Raw genomic sequence first — 20,046 nt, forward strand, 5'->3', positions numbered from 1 at the left:
TTAAAAAAAAGAAACATTCAAACAGTTTGTTGAATTATATTGTACACCTGAAAAAAAATCATAAGCTAGGAAGGTGTAGGAAACTAGGCTCAGGAATGAGGGAGAAAGAGAGGAACCAATCTAACCCCTAAGAGGTAGCCCACAGTACAGTGACCCAAGGGCTAGGGTCTCTTGGCTTGGTTCTGGGAAGCGCTAATATTTAAGGTGCTCTAATTCAGGGCTGGGGGCAAGATTGTGGCTTAGCTCCATAAAATGAGGAGGCATTTGGCTACTGCCAAAGGTTTGGAAATGTGCTTTTATTTTCAAACTCAGGTATGTGACATTCTATAGTTCAATGATAGCACACCTGTGTGAGGTTTAACAACATTAGGAACTGACAGCCAGTGATACACAGATCCAGCATCTCCCTCTCCATTTACTCTGCCAGGCTGTATAGAGGGAGTGATATATATATATATGTAGATTTTGTGGCAGCCAGAAAGTGAAGGCCCTTTTAGGAGGTGATATCAACAATGATACAAATTACACATCACTCTGAAACTCAAGGTAGGCACCCAGAGTCCTAGGGCTAAGCAGAAATGTCAGACTTCAGAGGCATTTTGAGGGGAACTTTTATTTAGATCAATATCACTGTTGGAAATACAGGGCCTGTTTCTCTCCATTTCACTGCTGCTTTGGTAACATTCCAGCTTCTTCAGATCAATCTTTGCTTTTCAGAAAAGAAATGCCAATGAGTACTTTTTTGAGGAATGCCCTTGGAAATGTGGTTACTCTGACAGTTCTTTTCTTCAACCTCTCTTACTCTTACAGAGTACTTTGGGTGAGGGCCTATGTCTGGAAGTACTTTTGCAGGCTTTTCTATGAAGCAGTTGGAGTTCCAGGAGCTCAGTGTAACTACTCTCCCAGCCTTTGTTTTAATTGGTAACAAAGGTGGAACCCTATGGCCAAGTGGACAATGGGCCAGCTCAGCCTGGTACTTCTTTAAGGGAGGCTGAGACTGGACATTGCCAGCATAGAGTCCTGTCCCACAGCTACTGTCTCTGGAGCTGCCTTTGCATGCTGCCTGTGACTCTAAGGGCCTAAAAGATTTTTCAGTATGTCCAGTCCCCTGGCACAGCAGGGAAAACCATTCTTCTAGGCTCCCAAAGTCCCTCTGCTTTGATCTGCACCTCTTTACCTTAATGGCACATTCTTGGTCAATCCTCGCTTGGGCTTCTCTTACAGTGGTTTTTCTAGCCACTGTAAAGGGTGCCCTCCACCCTTAAAACAACATGATTTTTTACAGTAGGGCTGAACTAGGTGGGTCTTTCTGAAAGGAGTGGTTGCATGAAGCCCGGTCTTTGAGCTTGGACATGGGGTTGCCATTAGGTCTCTTTTCTGCTCTCTTGCAGAGTAGACTGAAAAATATTAGAATAAGTTGAGGCTAATAAGATGCTTTTCTCATTGAGATTGTGGCAGTGATGGTGCTGGAACTGGGAAGTATGCAAAATATCAGCTGTCTCCAGGCTGCTCTCCACCACCTTGAATGCTCTCTTATTCTTTTGACCAACATTTGATGACACCTTCCCAAGAATCAGCCACCATGCTAGGCACTTACCCAGAGAATGGGTAAGATATGGTTCTTGTCTTTGAGGAAAAATAGTAGGGGAGATAGATACATAAATAACTTCTTGTGATATATATCACAATTGTCAATGATGAAGATGTTTAAAAAATGTCAGAAAGAGAGGAGGGTGTGACCTATGTGGAGTTGGAGGGAGGTCATCAAAGCCTGTATGGAGGGGATAATTTTTGCACTTGGTTCTGAAAAGCAACCAGAAGAAAAGAAGAGAATGCAGAATAAAAAGAAAAAAAAAACTAGTGAGTGGAGGAATAGAACTATGAGAAACAAATTTAGTCTGGGAACCACAAATAGTTTGGAGTGGTCGGAGGGCTACTTGGGGGAAGGGGGAGTGAAATATAAGGCATGCAGTTAGGAGACCATTGGAGAAGGCAATTTTGTGCAGGGACTAGTCTGCTTGGATTTGAATTCCAGGATCACAATTTATTAACTGGATGTCCTTGGGAAGTTACTTGTGTTTTTATGCTTCAGTTTCCTTATCTGAAAATGAGGAGAGTAGTACCCACCTTATAGTTTTTTCTTTTTTTTTTTTTTTTGAGGATTAAATGAATTAATACCTATATAATACCTATAACAGTGTTTGGCTCATAGTAACTTCTATATAAGTGTTAGCAACAAAACAAACAACATCAACAACAAAACAAAAATAGGAGCAGAACCACCACAATAAAACCCACAAGAAACCAACACCCCCCACCAAAAAAAAAAAAAAACTGATGAGGAATGAGTGAAGGGAGTGGCTGTAAAGGTGGAGTCAAGAAGTCAAATTGGAGATGGGATGTGCTCCTTCATTTTATGCTAAACAATTGGCAATGCTCTGAAACATATACTTGGGTTGGAAATCTCGTTTAAACTGAAGCACTGAGGTGCAATTGCACATTTGCATGTGGGCATATAGGAGCTGAAAGCACACTGTGTCTCCTCCTTTACCTGACAAGTAGGTTAACTGCTCTCAATGGGAGAGGACAAATAGGGAATGGATTGTGTTGTACAACAGCTTAGAATTAGCACTTGAAATGGAGACCAGCAAGTTCACTGTTGAAGCCATGAGTTTTCAGTGTTTTTCAAACATCTTAAATCCATGTGGAGAGTTCACTGAACAGGTGCCTGGTGACTGCTCCACACCTTGTGAAAAATCTGTGGGTTGGCTTTATCCAGAACACACACTGAGAGCACATGTTGGGAGGGCTGTTGGCTTCATGCACATGCATACTGTGTGTATGTGTGTGTCGTGTGTGTGTACAGATGAATATATATTAACTCACGTCTTCCCATTTCATTTCAAGCACTGATCTAAATTCAGCCTAAATATTTTTCTGAAACATTTCCTACTTCTGTAAAGAGAAACTCTGGTTCCAAGGGGGAAGAGGGGAGGTTAAAGGAGAGTCAGTGAGAATGAGATAGGAGATGGGATGATATTTATATTGTGACTCCAAATTCTAAGTCTGATTGTCAGACTTAGAATTATAGCCTTTGGACATAATTAATTCTTCTTGATTTCTGGCTACAGAAAGGAAAAAGGGGAAGGAGAGTGAGCTTCTTACTATCTCCTGCAGTGAAGCTGTTTTATTTTCCCTAGCCATCTGAGCTAGGGGCTGGTGACTTTCCCTTCTGTTAGAGTTCCTTAGTGAAGGTGACTTCATCCACCAGATGCTTTATGAGGGCAGTTTTGTTGATCCTCTGAGAACATCAGTTTCTGTGTATGTATAGCTCCCCACATGGGTCCTGAGTGTAAAAGAACACTCCTCGTTTCCTGATGGGCTGGCAGCGCCACACCCAGCCTGAAACACTATGCTTGGGGAAAGGGCAGTCAGCTGTGTGCTGGAACAGGGCACTAAGTGTCAGGTTTCCTACTGCTCTGCAGGTTGCTCATGCTGGAGTCCTGAGCTCCACCACGAGTCCCTCTGGGCTGCTGAGCAAGTGGATTTCCCAAGGGGCCCATCGGTCTGCTCCACACAAGAGTTATAGGAACTGTAGAGCCCCAGCACAACAATCAAGACAAGCATCACCGTGGCCATCATCCAGATGACTTGCCAGTGTTGACACAGTTTGGGATACATGACTTGTAAGAAATGAACCAATTCTTCAAGTTTGCTGTCAAATGAAAAAATAGGAAAAAGGTTTAGTATATTAGGTACATTAAAATTTTCCCCAGGTGATTCTGATGTCATTAGTCCATAGCCTTGATGTTGGGAGTACTGAGCTAGAATACTTTCTTTACTTGTTTGATCTTTCTTTCATTCATTCATTCATTCATTCATGCCTTTATCTATTCATGGGATTTTCATTGATATCTGAACTCTCCCAATCTCCAGGATACAAGGTTGGCTGACCCACACTCCCATGCATGCAGATGGGATCAGCATCTTTTCTGCACTTAGTGGTATTTAGTGATCAGTTCCAAATTCTAATCTGTCCCCTGCCTCCATGCTCCTATGCATATTTTATTGTCCTCAGTTCCACATTTGATTGTGTTCAGAGTAGAAAAACTGTGCTAAACCTCCAGAAGACTCTCCATGTTCAATGATAAATGACAAGGAACCAGATCAACCTCAGGACCTCACTTTGAACCATCCCAGGGGCAACTAGAGGACTAGTAGCCTCCAGCAACCTCTCAGTGGTTTAGTGCAGATGTTTTCTCAACCCCAGTAATCTTTACTCCCTAATTTCCCTTCTTCCTCTTTTGCTCACCATTCTCCTCTTTTCTCTCTTTCCTCCTCCCCTTTTATCTCTCTTTCCCTCCATTTTTCAGCTGCTACACTCTGCTTTTCCTTCTTCCTTTCTTCCTAACTTCCTTTCAACCTTCCCTCTCTCCTTGTGGCCTCGTGAAAAAACATTTGGTCATATGGCCTGGTTTGGAGAGGCCATTCTTTGAGCTCTCTTGAGAAATCCTGGACACATTCACTAGGCTAGAATATTTTTCCTGTTTTTAATCCCTGATCTATTTTTAAAAATAATATAAAAAATAAGGATATTGAGGATCATCAAATGGAGGAGGTGAGAAAAATGACAAGAGAGCTTTCTGAAGATCTGGAGGCACACCCAGACACTGCAATTTGCAAGCCACTTGCTGAGAAGTAGACAGCTCTAATTAGTAGAAAAAAAGATGCTTTATGAGTGATAGAAAGACTCAACAATACTTTCCTTGGAAAGGGACCAGAGGCTCAGAGTGCCTGCCTCAGAATCTAAGGTACTGATTGGTTTCTTTCCACATGGGAATCATTTGATGATTGTTTCAGGAACAGTTAAACAAAGCAAAACAGTGAGCACATTAGCTGAGGTGAAAATCTGTTTTTTTCCCACAACTGTTGGGAAGGGACAGCTTGGAAATAGAAGTTTATTTTCCTTCAGCCCTATTTAGATTCTTTAGTTTCTACTTAGATATAATTGAATGCTAAAATGCAGTCTTCCTTTGGGGCTGTATTTCCATGCTCCAAGACAAGCTGCTAGAGTAGGGAGAGTCCCACGTAACTCCACTCTGAAGTGGGACTCCGGAGGAGGAGATCATGATCTGGCTTTGTGATCTTTTGCTGGTCTCATTTCTAGCCTATGAAAAAGTTAGAACTAGATTAGAAATAGAATCCCTGTAGAAATCAGTTTCTGATTTTTGATTTCCAAAAGGGAAAGTTAGGTAGCTTCCCTCTTACCTGGGCCTAGGGAAGAGGGGCATCAGAAATGCTGCTTGGAGAACTTGATATGCTGAGGTTTGGAGGACACAGTAGACTACTGTGAGCAGTTGAAAGAGCAAGAAACTTGCCGCCATGCTTGATGGCATCAGAGTAGTGGGCCACGATAAGGAAAGTTGTCCTTCTACCAGTAATGGGCCCAACGTACACATTTTACTTCAACTGGATGTAGTCAGGGGAAGGAGAGCTGGCATGGGGCATCACAGATCCTGCCCAGAGATGCTACTTAGAAACTGAACAGTGAAGGTATACTTCTGTACAACCTGTACAACCCTGTACAACCCTGAGAGGGATTTTATGTGGCCAGCTAGAAGACATGCATTCAACCTCATAGAGTGACCAGCAGCTGAGAGGGCCTTGGCCATGGTGTGAATGTGCATATATGCTGGGAGGTAGAGAAGTGGTTTTCTCTAGAGGTCCCATGAAGCAACACACTACTTAAAGCCAACAAGTCATCTTTAAACCAGTGCCAAGCCCTGGAGCCTACTCACAAAACCATTCAAGTAATACTTTCCCTACCCCTTCATCTCAATTCCCTTTCACAACATTGATCCTAGAGGTCAGACGTGGAACTGGCAAAACTGGAGGAGAGGAAAGAAGTGCACATGGGATAGAGAGAAAGAAGCCACACTCCTTCTGCCTACTACAGGCTTCCTTCCTGAAGCAGATGAACTATGAGAAGAAAGAAGTTCAGCTTTGACTTTTTAGGGAACTGGCCATTTTAATTAATGAAATGAGATTATTCTTGGGACTTAAACCTGACCAGAGGACTTCTGCTTTCTGAGAGTTACTAGAAAAGTAAAAATCTGCCTAATATTGTCTTAACTCCATAGAGTAGATTTGAACAGGCAGAAAGGCTAAAGTTTTCTGTTGCACTTTGGGAGTCTTTCTTGTTTAATGTTTACTTAATGTATTATTTAATATGGTTAGGATATTGGGTTGATTCACCCACACTTCATTTAAGCTGATCCTTTAGAAAGTAATATTTACAACAGATTACATTATTATACAATTGACCCTTGAACAACATGGGTTTGAACTGTGTGGACCCACTTTTATGCAGTTTTTTTTTTCTAATTACAATATTGTAGCGTAAATGTATTTTTCCTCCTTATGATTTTCTTAATAACATTTTCTTTTCTCTAGCTTACTACATTATAAAAATATAGTACACAATAGACATAACATACAAAATATGTGTTAATTGTTCACGTATTGGTAAGGCTTTAGGTCAACAGTACACTATTAGTAAAGTTTTTGAGAAGTCAAAAGTTATACTTGGATTTTCGATGTGTGGGGAATGGGTAGCCCTAACCCCTGCATTGTTCAAGGGTCAACTGTATATAATTATAACAGAGGAGAAGTTCAGACAAAAAGACTCTGGTGTTTGGTGTGGAATCTCTTAAGGAGTCAGCTGCTGGGGTTAGCCCAATTTTTTCTTTTTAAGATTTTATTTATTAGAGAGAGAGAGAGAGAGAGACCACACACAAGCAGGGAGGCAGCAGCCAGAGGGAGAGAAAGAAGCAGACTCCCTTGCTGAGCAGGGAGCCCGATGTGGAGCTTGATCCCAGGACCCTGGGATCATGACTTGAACCGAAGGCAGACACATAACTGACTGAGCCACCCAGGTACCCCAGCCCAATGTTTTTAAAATGCCCTAAGTAAGACGTGGAACTTTTAATAACTCTAGACCTTGCTTATTAGTGCAATACCAAAATTTAGTGGGAAAAATCATGTTTAAGCACAGGTGCCTGCAGGCAACTATATGTCTATAGAACTCAGGAATGAATGAGGGGATTGCCTGGCATTAGAGACAACAGGTTCTTAGGACCAGTCTGGCTTTGGTGACAGGTAAGGAAGGGACCCTATAATTGTGAGTGGGCAGTTCACATACTAGCAGTGTCAGTTGTTATGGAGAAGATGATGCGACACCCCTGGGCTGAAAAAGGGCTGAGGTAAAGCATGTTCTCAAGATCAAAAAGTAAATCCAAGAGGGACCAAAGGTTAGGAGAGAGAACGAGGCCTCTCAGGGTTAGTAGGACCAAGAGAATACTTTTGGATGATGGATGGGAAAGCCATTGCTATGTGTTACTGACCAGGAGCTGGACAGTGACGGACCCAGGCACAGCCTTACTTTCCTTGTGGTTTCACAAAATGGGAGGGAGCTGCTAATAACCTGAGATCAAATTAGCTAGGTAAGGATTCTAGTCCTTTGCAATGCAAACCAGACTATTTATATTCCATGAACTCTGTTTAGTTCTCTTTTGTTCTTTCTTGGTACATGGAAGTATTAGAAGTTCTAGCCTGTCTTGGCTGTATTCAAAGAAGCCAAAGAAAGGGCTGTTGTCCAGGTCTGGGCTTGATTGCATGAAAGGGGAGGAAGACAGTGTAGTGATCTCTATAATATAAGAGCAGAGGACCCCAAGAGGGAGAGATGTAAGGAGAACAGGATCCAGCTGCTTGGAGTAGGGACTATACTTTCATTGTTAAAACTTGAAGATTCTTTCATTAGGGGAGGTGGTGCATCCTGGCATAGGTTTGCTTTGAACAGAAGCATTTTCTCCAGCTCTCCTAGACTGCTCTTCCCTTGAACACTAGAGTTGACCCATGCAGGCTGAGACTTCTCACTCTGGCTGAATCTTCCTCCAACTGGGCTCTATAGGCCCTTCCTATGTGCTTTGAAACCTATCCATCTCACTTCTAACCTTCATTTTATTACCTTATTCACTGATGCATGTGATTTTGAGTCTGCCAGCAACGAGGCACAGACACATACCCTGTTTCAAGTTTAGCAGCTGATTAGATAATCATTTTGGCTGGAGCCACCCTGGACTCCAAGATAGTCTGGGGGGGCTTGTGTCTAAAATCAAAGACTTTGGTGAAGTGTTTCAAGTTTTCTGTAACCACATTTTTAAAAATCAAAACTGAGGACTAATAGAGACAATAAGGCAGAATGTATGACCAGAATGTATAACCATAGGGCTATGGTTAAAATCCAAGACACTGATGAGGGCCCAGGTAGAACAAGATGCAGGATCTATACTATCTTTATCTACATGTTATATATTTTCCCCTATTTAGGGAAAAATCACTTGAAATATAAAGTATATTAAAAAAGAAAAGCCCAAGTATTTCTCATCTAAGTGAAAATCCAAGCTTATCTGATCAGCATGGAACCTGTTGGAGACTCACCTTTGCTAACAAGCTGAGTTTGTCCCCTACCCACATGTGTTCTCTCTGCCCTTGTCAGGTCCCTTGACCTTGGCTCTTGGATCATGGGGATAGCTGGGAAATGACCTAACTGTGGCTGGGCTAGGGGGAAACTCCAGCCAGAGTCCCTTGTAGTTTCTCAGTTCCTAAGAGCTCTTGATTGCTGTTGGCCTCAATCTTGACCACCTCTGATCTCCCAGCTCTTGCAAACATCCCCTTGTTAACTATTTTGCCTCTTTCCTCAGTCTCCTCCCTCAACATAAGTGCCCTTGGTTTCTGTTCTCTGCTCACTCGGGCCCCAGACCCACTGCTGTCCTGGAGTAGGCACCTCTAGGGATTGTTGTGCAATTTAATAAATTAAGTGACCCATTTCAGCAATGGCAAGAGCTCCAACCTGCTTCTTTGGTCCTTTTCCTCTTCCTCAGTTTCTTCTGCCTCTTCTGCTTCCTCAGGACTCTCACTCTTCTGTTCTTCTTCCTCCTCCTTCAGGTCTTGAAGCTCTTGGGTCTTCCTTAGACCTTCCTGGTATCTGCAGGGCAAAAAGGAACAACTTAGTCTGGAAAGGCCAGGCACAGAGAATCCTTTCCTGAGTTCCTAGAGTGGGGACTTGAACCCTTCCAATAATTATGCACTTCCTGTGGTTCTACACAACAGGAAAAAGCTGGGAAGCTCTACTGAATCCCAAGGTGGCTCATGTCAGTACAATTTCCCCTCACTCCTCAGTCATCCTTCCTGTTTATATGTGAATGTGTGGCAAAACTGACAGGGAAAAAATGCGGGTGCAAAGTCTCCTGACTGGGTTCTTATCCTACAAAATGTTCAGTGGGGAGAACAGTACATTTGCTTTCTGTGTAACCTGGGTGCTTCAGCTTCTCACCTGTAAGATGGAAAGGGTACCCCCCATTTCATGGGGTGTGGGAGTGTTTTGAGGAAGTTCCAGGTATATAGCTTGACCTAGGAAAGGTGACACCTATCACACTGGCTTGTTGGGAAGTCTTATGGAAATGGCAGGCACTTACTAGGCCCAGGAATCTACTCAGTAAATGTTTACAAACCCAATAGAAGTGTTTACTCCCATGCATGCTTAGTACAGAGGATAGTTGTGGGTGAAAAGATAGGCTTCTCAAGACCTATCTTCTGATGTCCTTCTCCTAGGATCAGTACTCTTTTTGCTTGTCATATAGCTGAATATTTAAGGCAAGCACAGTTTGGCTAGGGCAACCCCACTGCAGTATATATATAGAGAGGGAGCTGCCAAACAGAAGCCCATAGGTTCCTATGCCTGTCAGAGATACTTCACCTGGCTGGACTGGGGCCCTACTCACTATTCTGTCCCCTCAGTGGCTGACAATGGGCCAAAGGTGTTATTGAAGCTCAATCAGAAAAGGGGACAGTTGGAAGTTGAGGGGATTCCAGTTTATAGGAAGAAGGGATGGCAGAGTCAGTTCTAGGAAGCAGGGTTACAGCTGCTCCTAGATATTGTTGGTAGCAACATGACTCCTCTGAGCATGTGTCAGGAAGCCTCAGGCACCACCAAGAGGAACCCACCCTGTGGCCTTATTTCTAGACCGTTCTAGGCAGTGGCATTCTGATGGCTTTCTGCCTAAAAGAGAGCAGTCTATTTATTGCTTAACCACACCCTCTCACTCTGCTTCCTCCTGTCCTTCCTGTGGAACAGTCCTGTTCTTTCCTATGTAGTTCCTTACTGAGGCAAGGAGGTCCTAGGGCCACTTGTTGCTTCCTTAAATCCTCTAAGAAACAGGAAAGACCCGTGGGAAGGTATCTTCTGAGACCTACCAGGTGACCTCAGGGTGGATGAAGTCTGACTCACCCCTTGTTGTATGCTTCCTCCTCCATCCTGGCCTTGGTCTCCGGGCTAATCTCCTCCAGGCAGCTCAAAGTCGGCATAGGAGCAGAGGCTTCACAATCTGGGTCCCCATTTGTCTTTCCACTAGTGAGAAGAGGGAAGTACAGGGTGTCCTTTCAGGGACAGATTGGGTGTCTGAAAATCAAACCGTTTCTTTGTCCTAATTCCTTTTTAGAAGTGAGGAAACTCATTCAAGATTGAGTGCATTTCAATCCTGCTACCCTGAGGCAAGATTTTATAAAGGTCCTCGTCCAAGAATCCTCTCTAGACCTCCAAACAGCAAATAAGGTGCTGGCTCCCTTTTTCTTCATGTGCCCAAATCAACCTTTATTCTTATTCCAGGAGATGCTATGAGTGGACAGACAGCTGTTGGGAGCTCCATAGCACTAAGATGAGGAAGATGGAGGTGGGCCACAGTGTTCAGAGTCATTCTATTACTGTAGTCCATCTTTTGCTTCATTCACTTAAATATCTACTGAGTAGTAGGCACCTAAGTCACAGGCACCTTGTAATGTTCTGGGGATACATTAAATGATAAAAGGAATGGTCTTTGCCAACATGGAGCTTAGCAGGAGAGAATGCCCAAAAAAGGAAAGAAAAAATATGTAGTTAATTACAAATTGTGATAACTTTTATGAAAGAGACAAACTCTCTGAAGTGCAGAAAGTAACAAGGGGAGAATCTGGTTTGATTAAATGGTCAGAAAAGACCTCTCTGAGGAGGTGTAACTAGAACAAAGACCTGAAAGATGAAAAGTCAGCCATATCTATAGCAGAGGGAAGATCATCCTGGGGGAGGAGGCAGATGTGTGAAGACCCTGAGACACAAAAGATGGAGAGAGATTTGAGGAACTGAAAAGAGGCAATGAAGCAAGAGTTAACGTTTGGACAAGATAAATTTTCAATGCCAGTGAAATATCCAAGTGGAGATGTCAAGTAGGTAGTTAGATATACCAAAGTTAGTTGGAGAAGAGTTCTAGAGGCTAGAGATAACATTTGACATCATCAGAATACAGATGGTATTGAAAGCCAGGAGAATGGATAAGATAGTCTAGGGAGACAGTATGAGGAGATATGAGAAGAGGACCCAGGACTAAACCCTGGCACCTCTGCCATTAGCTCAGGTGGAGAAGAAACCTACAAAGGAGTAGCAATTACAGAGGTAGGAGGAAAACCAGGGGAGTATGGAGTCCTGGGAGCCAAGAGAGGAGAGCATGTCAAGGAGGAAGAGTTAATTGTGTCACATGTTCACTTCTGAGACTCCAAGTCAGATGAGTACAGAAATCTACAGATTATTAGATTTGGTAATATGGAGGCCACGAGGAGCTTTGAGGAAATGGTGGGAGCCAAAGACAGTTTGGAATGGGCTTAGTAAAGAATGAGAAATGAGAAAGAGGAAGATTTAGATGCAGTAATCTGACTGGAAAGGGGAGTAGAAGAGTGTGTTGTGGGATACATAGCTGAAGAAGTGGGTCAAGGGATGAAAGCATATTTAAATGTGGATAGAAATAATCCAGTAGAGGGGATGAGAGAAAGGGAATGACCAAAGGAACAAATTCTTTGTTAAGGGAGGTAGGGACAGACCTTAGGAAGATGGAGAAACTTCTCCTCAGTTAAAACAAAGGGAGGAAGGAGATGAAGATGGTGGGTAGGGATCTGGTGAGGGAAGATGAAAGGGCTCTTATCTAATAGCTTAAATTTTCTCTATAAAATGGAAGACAAGGTCATATGCTGAGAGTGAGAGGTTGAGAGACATAGGAAGGTTTGAGAAGAGAGAAAATGTGAATGAGTCATGTGAGAAAGGGGAAAATCATAGTAGGATGGCCGGGCAATGCTGGCAATTCATTTGAAGTATGGAAGCATGAGTTTAAAGTAAGTATCCTGATGGCCATGTCTTCCCTATAAATCCTGCAGCCCACCTAGGTATCTGAAAATCCCACTGGGAGTTATGTCATGGAGGAGCCCTCAAACAAGGCAAAACATGAGCAGAGCTTTTCAGCCAGAACTTTTGAAAGACTGCAGCTGCTACCCTCCCCAACCTCTCAGATAGGCTTTATGAGTGAGCCTTATATTTTCTCACTCTTGGCATTGGCTTCCCTTCCCTTAGTTTTCCTCAGACCTTGTAAAATTTACATTTCATCAGACTGGAATCCAAAACCCATTGTGAACAAGAAAGATAACACTCTAAAAATATCAGCTATTCATAACATTTCTCCTTTTGCAAATTATATTATCCACTCCCTTCCATGTGACCTTTGCCTAATGTGCAGTTTCCTATTTGTCCAAATGATTGGAACAGAGCAGAAAAACATAGCTACAGCCAAGGGCAGGAAAGCAATTCTTTTATGAAATATATTTACATATTAGAAATGAAATATTGGTATCAGGCTTTTAATTTCTTTTATCTGTAGCTGACAATCTAAGAGATTAGTGACAAATATGTATGAAAGGAGGACTGTGGAGTATAGAGGGAAAGAACCTGCCCGATGCAAAGATGGGTTCAAATTCTAGCTCCATTGTCTGCAAATTCTTAACCCTTCCTAAACTTTAGATCCCTCAACTGTAAAATGAGGATAATAGTATGTATCTGATGATGGTAGTGTAGAGATTAATGAAGAAATATAAGTAAACTTTTTGGAATATGGTACTCAACAATGATGTTTATCATCATCATCATCATCACTATTAGTTACATAATAAGTTTATAGGTAAATTTTGGGAGCAATCTGAGATTGTTCCAAACCTAATCCATAAAAAAATCTAAGCTGATAAATTACTGGGTAAATATTTATATCTTTAAGGGAGAACTTGATTTATATTACTCTGACATTTCAGAATCAGAGGAACCCAAACTTTCATTATTCTCAGGTCACTAAACTTTTTCCCTGATAGCTCGAGGAAGTCCATTTCAGCAACCCTTTAACATATGGATCTTCTGTCCAGGGTCCAACTGTCCCAGATTGAGTCGATCACCCTGTCCAACTCACTCACCTATGGGGCTGTATTTCTTTTTCTTTTTTTGTTTTTTTTTTAAAGATTTTATTTATTTATTCATGGGAGACAGACAGAGAGAGAGAGGCAGAGACACAGGCAGAGGGAGAAGCAGGCTCCATGCAGGGAGCCCAACATGGGACTCCCGGGTCTCCAGGATCACACCCCGGGCTGCAGGCGCTAAACCGCTGTGCCACCGGGGCTGCCCTGGGGCTGTATTTCTTAATATGCTTTTGCACACATTGCCTCACTTAATCCCCAATGATAAGAAGAGCTAACATTTATCTTATATATTAGGATCTGTGGTAAGATTTCACTTAAGACTCATGAATGACCCATTAGATAGGTAATACTATATTATTCTCAGGTTAACAGGTGAGGAAACCAAGGTTCAGAGAGGTTAAGTAACCAGCCCAAGATTATACAACCTGTGTGTGGTAGAGCTTGGATTTGACCCTGTGCAGTCTGACACTTGCCCATGCTCTTGACTGTACTATTTGCCACTCATGCAGGTTGGCATCTGTCAGATGAGAAACCCAAGCTCAGGTTGAATGGGTGACTTGCCTAAGTTCACATTATTGGTACATAGTGGGCCTGGCTGGGACTCTCACTTTGGTCTTTTAAATTCATGTCAATATGCATTTTTCATACCTCCTTGAGTCCTCCCTTTCAATAGAAGTCTATTCCTGGGGCTCTGTGTGGTGTGTGCATTCCAGAGTACCTGCTGAATGAAGCCATTCTTGCCATTAGGCTGGGCCATGGCTTATGATGCTGCCTTTCTTTTAAAGGATGCTTGTTTAGAATATGAGATGGGCTGGGACAGCCTTTGGTTTAATATTGGAGGTAAGGTGGGGAAGTAGGGGAAACAAATAATATATAAAATGTTTGCTGTTATCTCCTGATCCCTAGATGGAGCTAATAGTTCCTTATATACCTTCTCTAATTACCTGGAAGTTTCTTACTGTGTACCTTTAAGACTCAGCTCAAATACCTCCTCCTCTGTGGAACCTATGCCAGTGTGTTCCCACATCTTCTGGTTAAAGCTGATCTCTCTTTCCCTTCATGTCCTCATTGTACCTCTGTTACAGCATAACTCAGAGAGAGGGCATTTTAATGTTTTATATACATATCCATCCCTCCATATGACTGTGATCACACAGAGAGAGAGACGGTGCTTGAGTTATAATGGTGCTTAGCATACAGTAAGTGCCTTTAAGTGTTTGTTGAGTTACACTGACTTCACTGTGGCTTATCCAGTCTGCCTATTAATCTTGTAAAGTGGGCAGGTCCTTTCTGTAAATGGCTATTTCCTGAGAACCCAGTGTTTGGGTTGAGCTGAAGGAATCTCTATTCATGGCTGTAAACATGGAGCTGAGCACAGCCTGTGCCCACCCTAGAGATTTCTGAGCCAAACACAGATGGATCTTGGCATCTATTACCAGCCTGAAATTGTGCGTGCTTTCTTTCTGGGATGATTCATTAAAATGAGGTTCATTGTTTTCTATGTCCACTGGGTCAAAATTGTTTGTCATTGTGCTTAGTTCTCAGTAATGTGAGGAGTCCTTCAGTCAAAGTGTATTGTTTAACTGGGAGGTATGTTAGAATCTATTTTTTTCCATATGGTAAACAGTATTCATAAGTTTCTGCAATTCTTTCCAGTGGACAGATCTTACCTTTTTGGGTTCAGTGATGTCTCTAAGCTACTCCCATTGCCATGACCTCACAGATAAGCCAGCCCAGGGGAACTGAGTTAGAAGACCTTCCTTACTCCTGTTACTCAGTCCCAGATTCCTAGGGTACACTACCAGTTGATGGAAGGCTAATTCATTCTGGAATACTATCAGCAAAGGGGAATTATTAGCTATCCATATTTGACATCATACAAACTTTTAAGCGATTTTCCCTGGCTGTTTAAAAAATGTAGAAAAATGGTTATTTTAAAGATTATAGTAAAAATTGCTCTGTGATGTATCATTATAGTGTCCCCTTTTAAGAAACTAATGCTGTGCATCATTCTCACCCATGATTTTGCTAATCCCTCAGTGAACTGCTCTGTGTATACCCTCTGCTCCCACCCCATACTCTACTTCCAGCCAGTCACCAGGTCATTTATAATAGCTCACAAGACTTCTTATAAAAATAGTCCTTAAATGCATCCTCTTGTCTTCAGTCATATTGAACTTCTTTCCATTCTTCTAGTTGGTGTGTCTATTAAGACATTAAGATCATAAGTTCTGTTATCTACTACTATGTAACCTCAGGCAAGTAATTTCACTGAGTTTCAGTTTCCACATCTATAAAATAAGGATCTTAATAGTTATTGTTAATATTAATAGTTAATATTGATATTAATACCTATATTGCAAGGATTAAATGAAATCATTAAGGTAAAACAATTAGAACAGGACTTGGCATAAAGTAAGCATGCTAGTAATTATCACCAGTAATTTTATTAATAAAGTAAGCAGTAATTATCACAATCATTGTATTATTCCTTGACTACTCCATACTTTCTTGTTTTGGAGCCTAGAATGCTGTTTTTTTTTTTTAAGATTTTGTTTATTATTTATTTATTCATGAGAGACACAGAAATATGCAGAGACATAGGCAGCAGGAGAAGCAGGCTCCCTGTGGGGAGCCTGATGTGGGACTCAGTCCGGATCATGACTTGAGCCAAAGGCAGATGTTCAACCACTGAGCCACCCAGGCATCCCTAGAATGCTGTTAATCTCCAGTTCACCTGGTTAAATGATATAACTTCTAGCTTTCACTTTAAAAGTAAATTCCTAGAGGAAACATTTTTTTCTGAGGCTCCCCTTCCCCCACCTATACCAAATCTGGGTTAAGATGCTCTGCTCATTTTCTTATGTTTTGTTGCCTTAGCAACCTATACTTCTTATGATATCACCCATCACATTGTATTATAATGGGCTGTTTCCCATCTGCCTTTTCCATTAGACTGTGAACTCCTGAGTGCATTCTAGATACCTAGATCTTGGTGCCTAATTGTTAGAGGAATGAAAGAATAAGTCTATGAACAAATAGTCTACTTATAGAACTCATCATAAGCTTCATTCTGTTTTAATCTTTAAGATTCACTTTAAATATTACTCTGTGAATTTTCTGGTAATTCTACAGATCCCTAGACCTTCCTTGAGGGAGAACAATTTAGTATGAAGTGACCTACAATAGCAACAGTCAGAATTCTCTCAAGTCACACTGGGTAGTACAATTAGCTATCAGGTATTTCTTTGAGAACTAGCCACAGGTAATTTGATTTTCTTATCATCTTTCACATGCTTAGCCAGTTCCCTTCCTGCCTAGTCACTGTATACTTAGGGAAATCTGAAACCACTTTAAATCAAACTAAATATAATAATCTAAAAGCAATGAACTTAAAATGCATTTTTTTCCTCTTTAACAATATGGAGAAGGTAGCTGGAATTGACTGTACTTGTGTTGGAACAGAAGATATGAATTTATTTTCATTCACAAATTGTCTCATTGTTAGCCTCTTGGCAATCTATTAATGTTTCCAGTTTCATGAATTCAGATGGAAATCACTTAGCACCTTTCATGAATCCAAAGGGAGAAGCTATAGTTCATGTTAGAATCCCTCCTTTTTTTAATATGGTCTCCCCTTTTTGCAGCCATCTTATAGGCTGGGTGTACTCCCGACAGGCAAATCAGCTACAGCATGGATGACTTATATATATCATGGTGGTGTCTCTGGGTAGAGAAGAGTGAGCTTCAGATACTTTCCTTGAGCTTATTGCTTGACTTGTCTCAATTCTCACTCTGTCCTTAATGTTTCCTGGTTCTAAACTCTTAGAAAGGTGGGGCCACTATTGATCCTCATTCATTGTCACTTCTGATTTGGGGCCAATGTTTGCTGTCCTTAATTTTGTATCTCACTTTCTCCTATCAAGGATGGCTCTGGCTCTTGATGATCCCCACTGCCTCAGATCGAAGATCTCAGCTGGTGTGAGCAATACTTCTACAGAGTCGTGGCCCTGTTTCATCATGATTGGAGTCTCTTTCGAAAAGTGAAGACATAGATCTTTTTCCTTGATTGGTTCTGTAGACCAAGAATAGGGAATGGGACCTTGTTTGGGGCCTTTTGGAGAAGGGATTTGTGTACCCCAAGGCAGAATTGGAAGAAAATTTTAGTGCACTTCTCACTCAGGGCATCAAGAAACCATTTCTGAAGAGATTCAGAGAACATGGAGTAGACATTATGACTTGAGGGACTTGACATATCTCTGTAACCTTGGTTACTTCCACATGGTTGTTAGTTTGTCACCCCTTTACAGTTTCTTTGTAATAATCAAGAAAAAAAGAAACAAAGATAGAAACAAAAATGCCCTATGCAACGTGAAGGACCTGTAAGTTTACACAGGGTGAAGTGTCAAAGTAAGGAGTTTCTGGACAAACTTCAAGACTAAGGTGGGTGAGACATTGAGTGATAGGTTGGTGGTTGCATATACTGAGAGGTGAGTAAAACAGGCTGAGTCTGGAGGTAGGGAGCTTGGGAGCTTGTCCCTGAAAAGGGACCCAACATAGGCTTTCCTTGCCAGGTTAAGCAAAACTATTCTAACAGCAATGAAAAATGAAGGACTAAAGCTGTCTTAAGGCAAAGAAGAAGGAATATAAAGGTGTATGTTCTACTAAGTGAGAAAAGACACAAGGGGAAAGTTCTGAGAGGTGACAGCTGTGATCCAGATGTTTTCCAGCAAGCAAATGAAAGAATTTAAAAAGCAAGTTATAAACTCTTCTGAGTATAGAAATAGCCTGCCTTTCTCTGGCTGAGGATAAAAGACCTGCAAATTGTATAGATGCCTAGAAAAATTAGGCATGGCAGACACTGTTTGTTGCCAATACAGTACTCAAACTTCTACCTATTTTCTCACAGCAATGTGATTTTGTTCAGGAATTTACTCTTCTTCACCAAGCCATTTTACTTCATGAGAAGCTGACCCTCTGTCCCCATCCCCAGGGCATAGTTTAGGCCCAGGATGACAATCCTATTCCCAAAGCCCATGTTTGGTTTAGAAAGGAACTATGTTCCAAGTTTACTAACAAGATAAGAAGAGTGAAAAAAAAAAGTTTCTGGGTTCATAAAAAAGAAACATGGGAAGAAAAAGTCCTGTTCTTCTAAATACTTCATGTCTGGATAGAATACTTGAAAATAGTAGCCATTTGCTACAAGCCATCTGATGAAGTCAACATACAAAGTAGGCAGAAGCAAGGAAAGGAAATTATAGAGGCTGAGCTGGGGCCCAGCTGTACTACACTTGCAAAATCCCTACATCTGAACTTACTATTTAAGCCCCTTTGAGTTGGGGCTTTCTTGTATCTGTAGCCCAAAGAATCCTAACCAACAAAAAAGGTATCTGTTTCCTTTGGGCTCTTCTGAGATTGAGGTACACTTAGAGTCAGCCACAGAATCTTCCTGGTCCAGATTGCAAACTGGCTCTGAAATCTTTGTGGGTCTCAGAGTCCCACTTATTTCCCTTAGAACTTAATTTTCTTTCCATTACATTTTGGGTGTGAGGATAGAAGGAAAGGTGAGTTAGCAAAACTTCCTCAGAGATCACCAAATTTAAGAGGAAAATCAACAAACTTACTTTTCCAAAAGTGCAGGCAGTGCTGAGGTGACAGGTAGGTTGCCTTTTCCATTGGGTGATTCTGACTGAATGAAAAACAGGGAATAGACAATTGAAGATTAGCTAGGAAGGAAGCTGCTACATCTCTGATGATGCGGGGAAGGGGCTACTATTGTTTCAGTTCTTCCTCCCCCACCTCTCACCATGCTTTCTAGTCTGCATCTGAACCCAGGCATTGAGCCTTCCCTGTTCTCCATTCCTTAGTGCCCTCTGAGGCCCATGCACCTTGCACCTTTTTCTTCTCTGAAGTTTCCCTGGGTGAAGAATTTACATTTTTTTAAATTTTCATTTTTAAGAATTTACATTTTGAGGCCCCATTCTGGAGCAGAGCCATCAGTTTTTCTCAGTCCCCTATTAACTAACTTGGACAAAATACCAGCAGGCCTCCTAGCAAACATAGGCCCATCACTGCCCTGGAGATGTAGCTTCAAGCATAATCTTCAGGAGATGCTTGTCATTTCTAAAACTGCAAGCCATGAGAAATGTCTTCATAATAAATTCCCCTGGACTACCTCATTGTTTTGTTGCAACATTGTTTCTTTGGCTTAAGAAATGGTTCTCAATTCTGCTGCACCTTAGAATAACGGGGGGGGGGGGGGGGGGGGGGGGGGGGGGGTAAGAAGGGCACTTGATGGGATGAGCGCTGGGTGTTATACTATATCTGGCAAATTGAATTTGAATAAATATTTTTTTAAAAAAGAATCATCAGGGGAGATTTAAAGTACTAATCCAATTCAGAATCTTGAGGTAAGGACTGGACAATGTTTTAGAAGTACTTTGTATGATTTTAATGGATATCCCTGGTTGCCAACGTTTAGTCTAAAGGAATATACTGTTGTCCCTTGAACAACATGGGTTTGAACTATGCAGGCCTACTTATATATGGATTTTAAATACAGAACAATACTATAAATGTATTTTCTCTTCCTTATGACTTTCTTAAGAATATTTTCTTTTCTTTTTAAAAATATTTTACTTATTCATGAGGGACACACAGAGAGAGGCA

General features: G+C 41.6%; 1 protein-coding gene across 5 annotated transcripts in view; it reads right to left on the bottom strand.

Moving 5' to 3' along the window:
* Window positions 1–276: 276 nt before the first annotated feature.
* The window catches only part of IRAG1 (inositol 1,4,5-triphosphate receptor associated 1), a 125,106-nt gene continuing 105,336 nt past the window's right edge, over window positions 277–20,046 (bottom strand). For all 5 annotated transcript variants that reach the window (XM_038569032.1, XM_038569033.1, XM_038569031.1 and 2 more), the window contains 4 exons: window positions 19,002–19,066; window positions 10,349–10,468; window positions 8,912–9,046; window positions 277–3,715 (listed from right to left, as the gene is read on the bottom strand). In XM_038569032.1, the coding sequence (XP_038424960.1) occupies window positions 3,472–3,715; window positions 8,912–9,046; window positions 10,349–10,468; window positions 19,002–19,066 (564 nt within the window). In that variant the 3' untranslated portion in view covers window positions 277–3,471. The remainder of the gene's footprint in view (window positions 3,716–8,911; window positions 9,047–10,348; window positions 10,469–19,001; window positions 19,067–20,046) is intronic.

This window comes from Canis lupus, chromosome 21 (assembly GCF_011100685.1).
Source record: "Canis lupus familiaris isolate Mischka breed German Shepherd chromosome 21, alternate assembly UU_Cfam_GSD_1.0, whole genome shotgun sequence".
NCBI classification, from domain to species: Eukaryota; Metazoa; Chordata; class Mammalia; order Carnivora; family Canidae; genus Canis; species Canis lupus.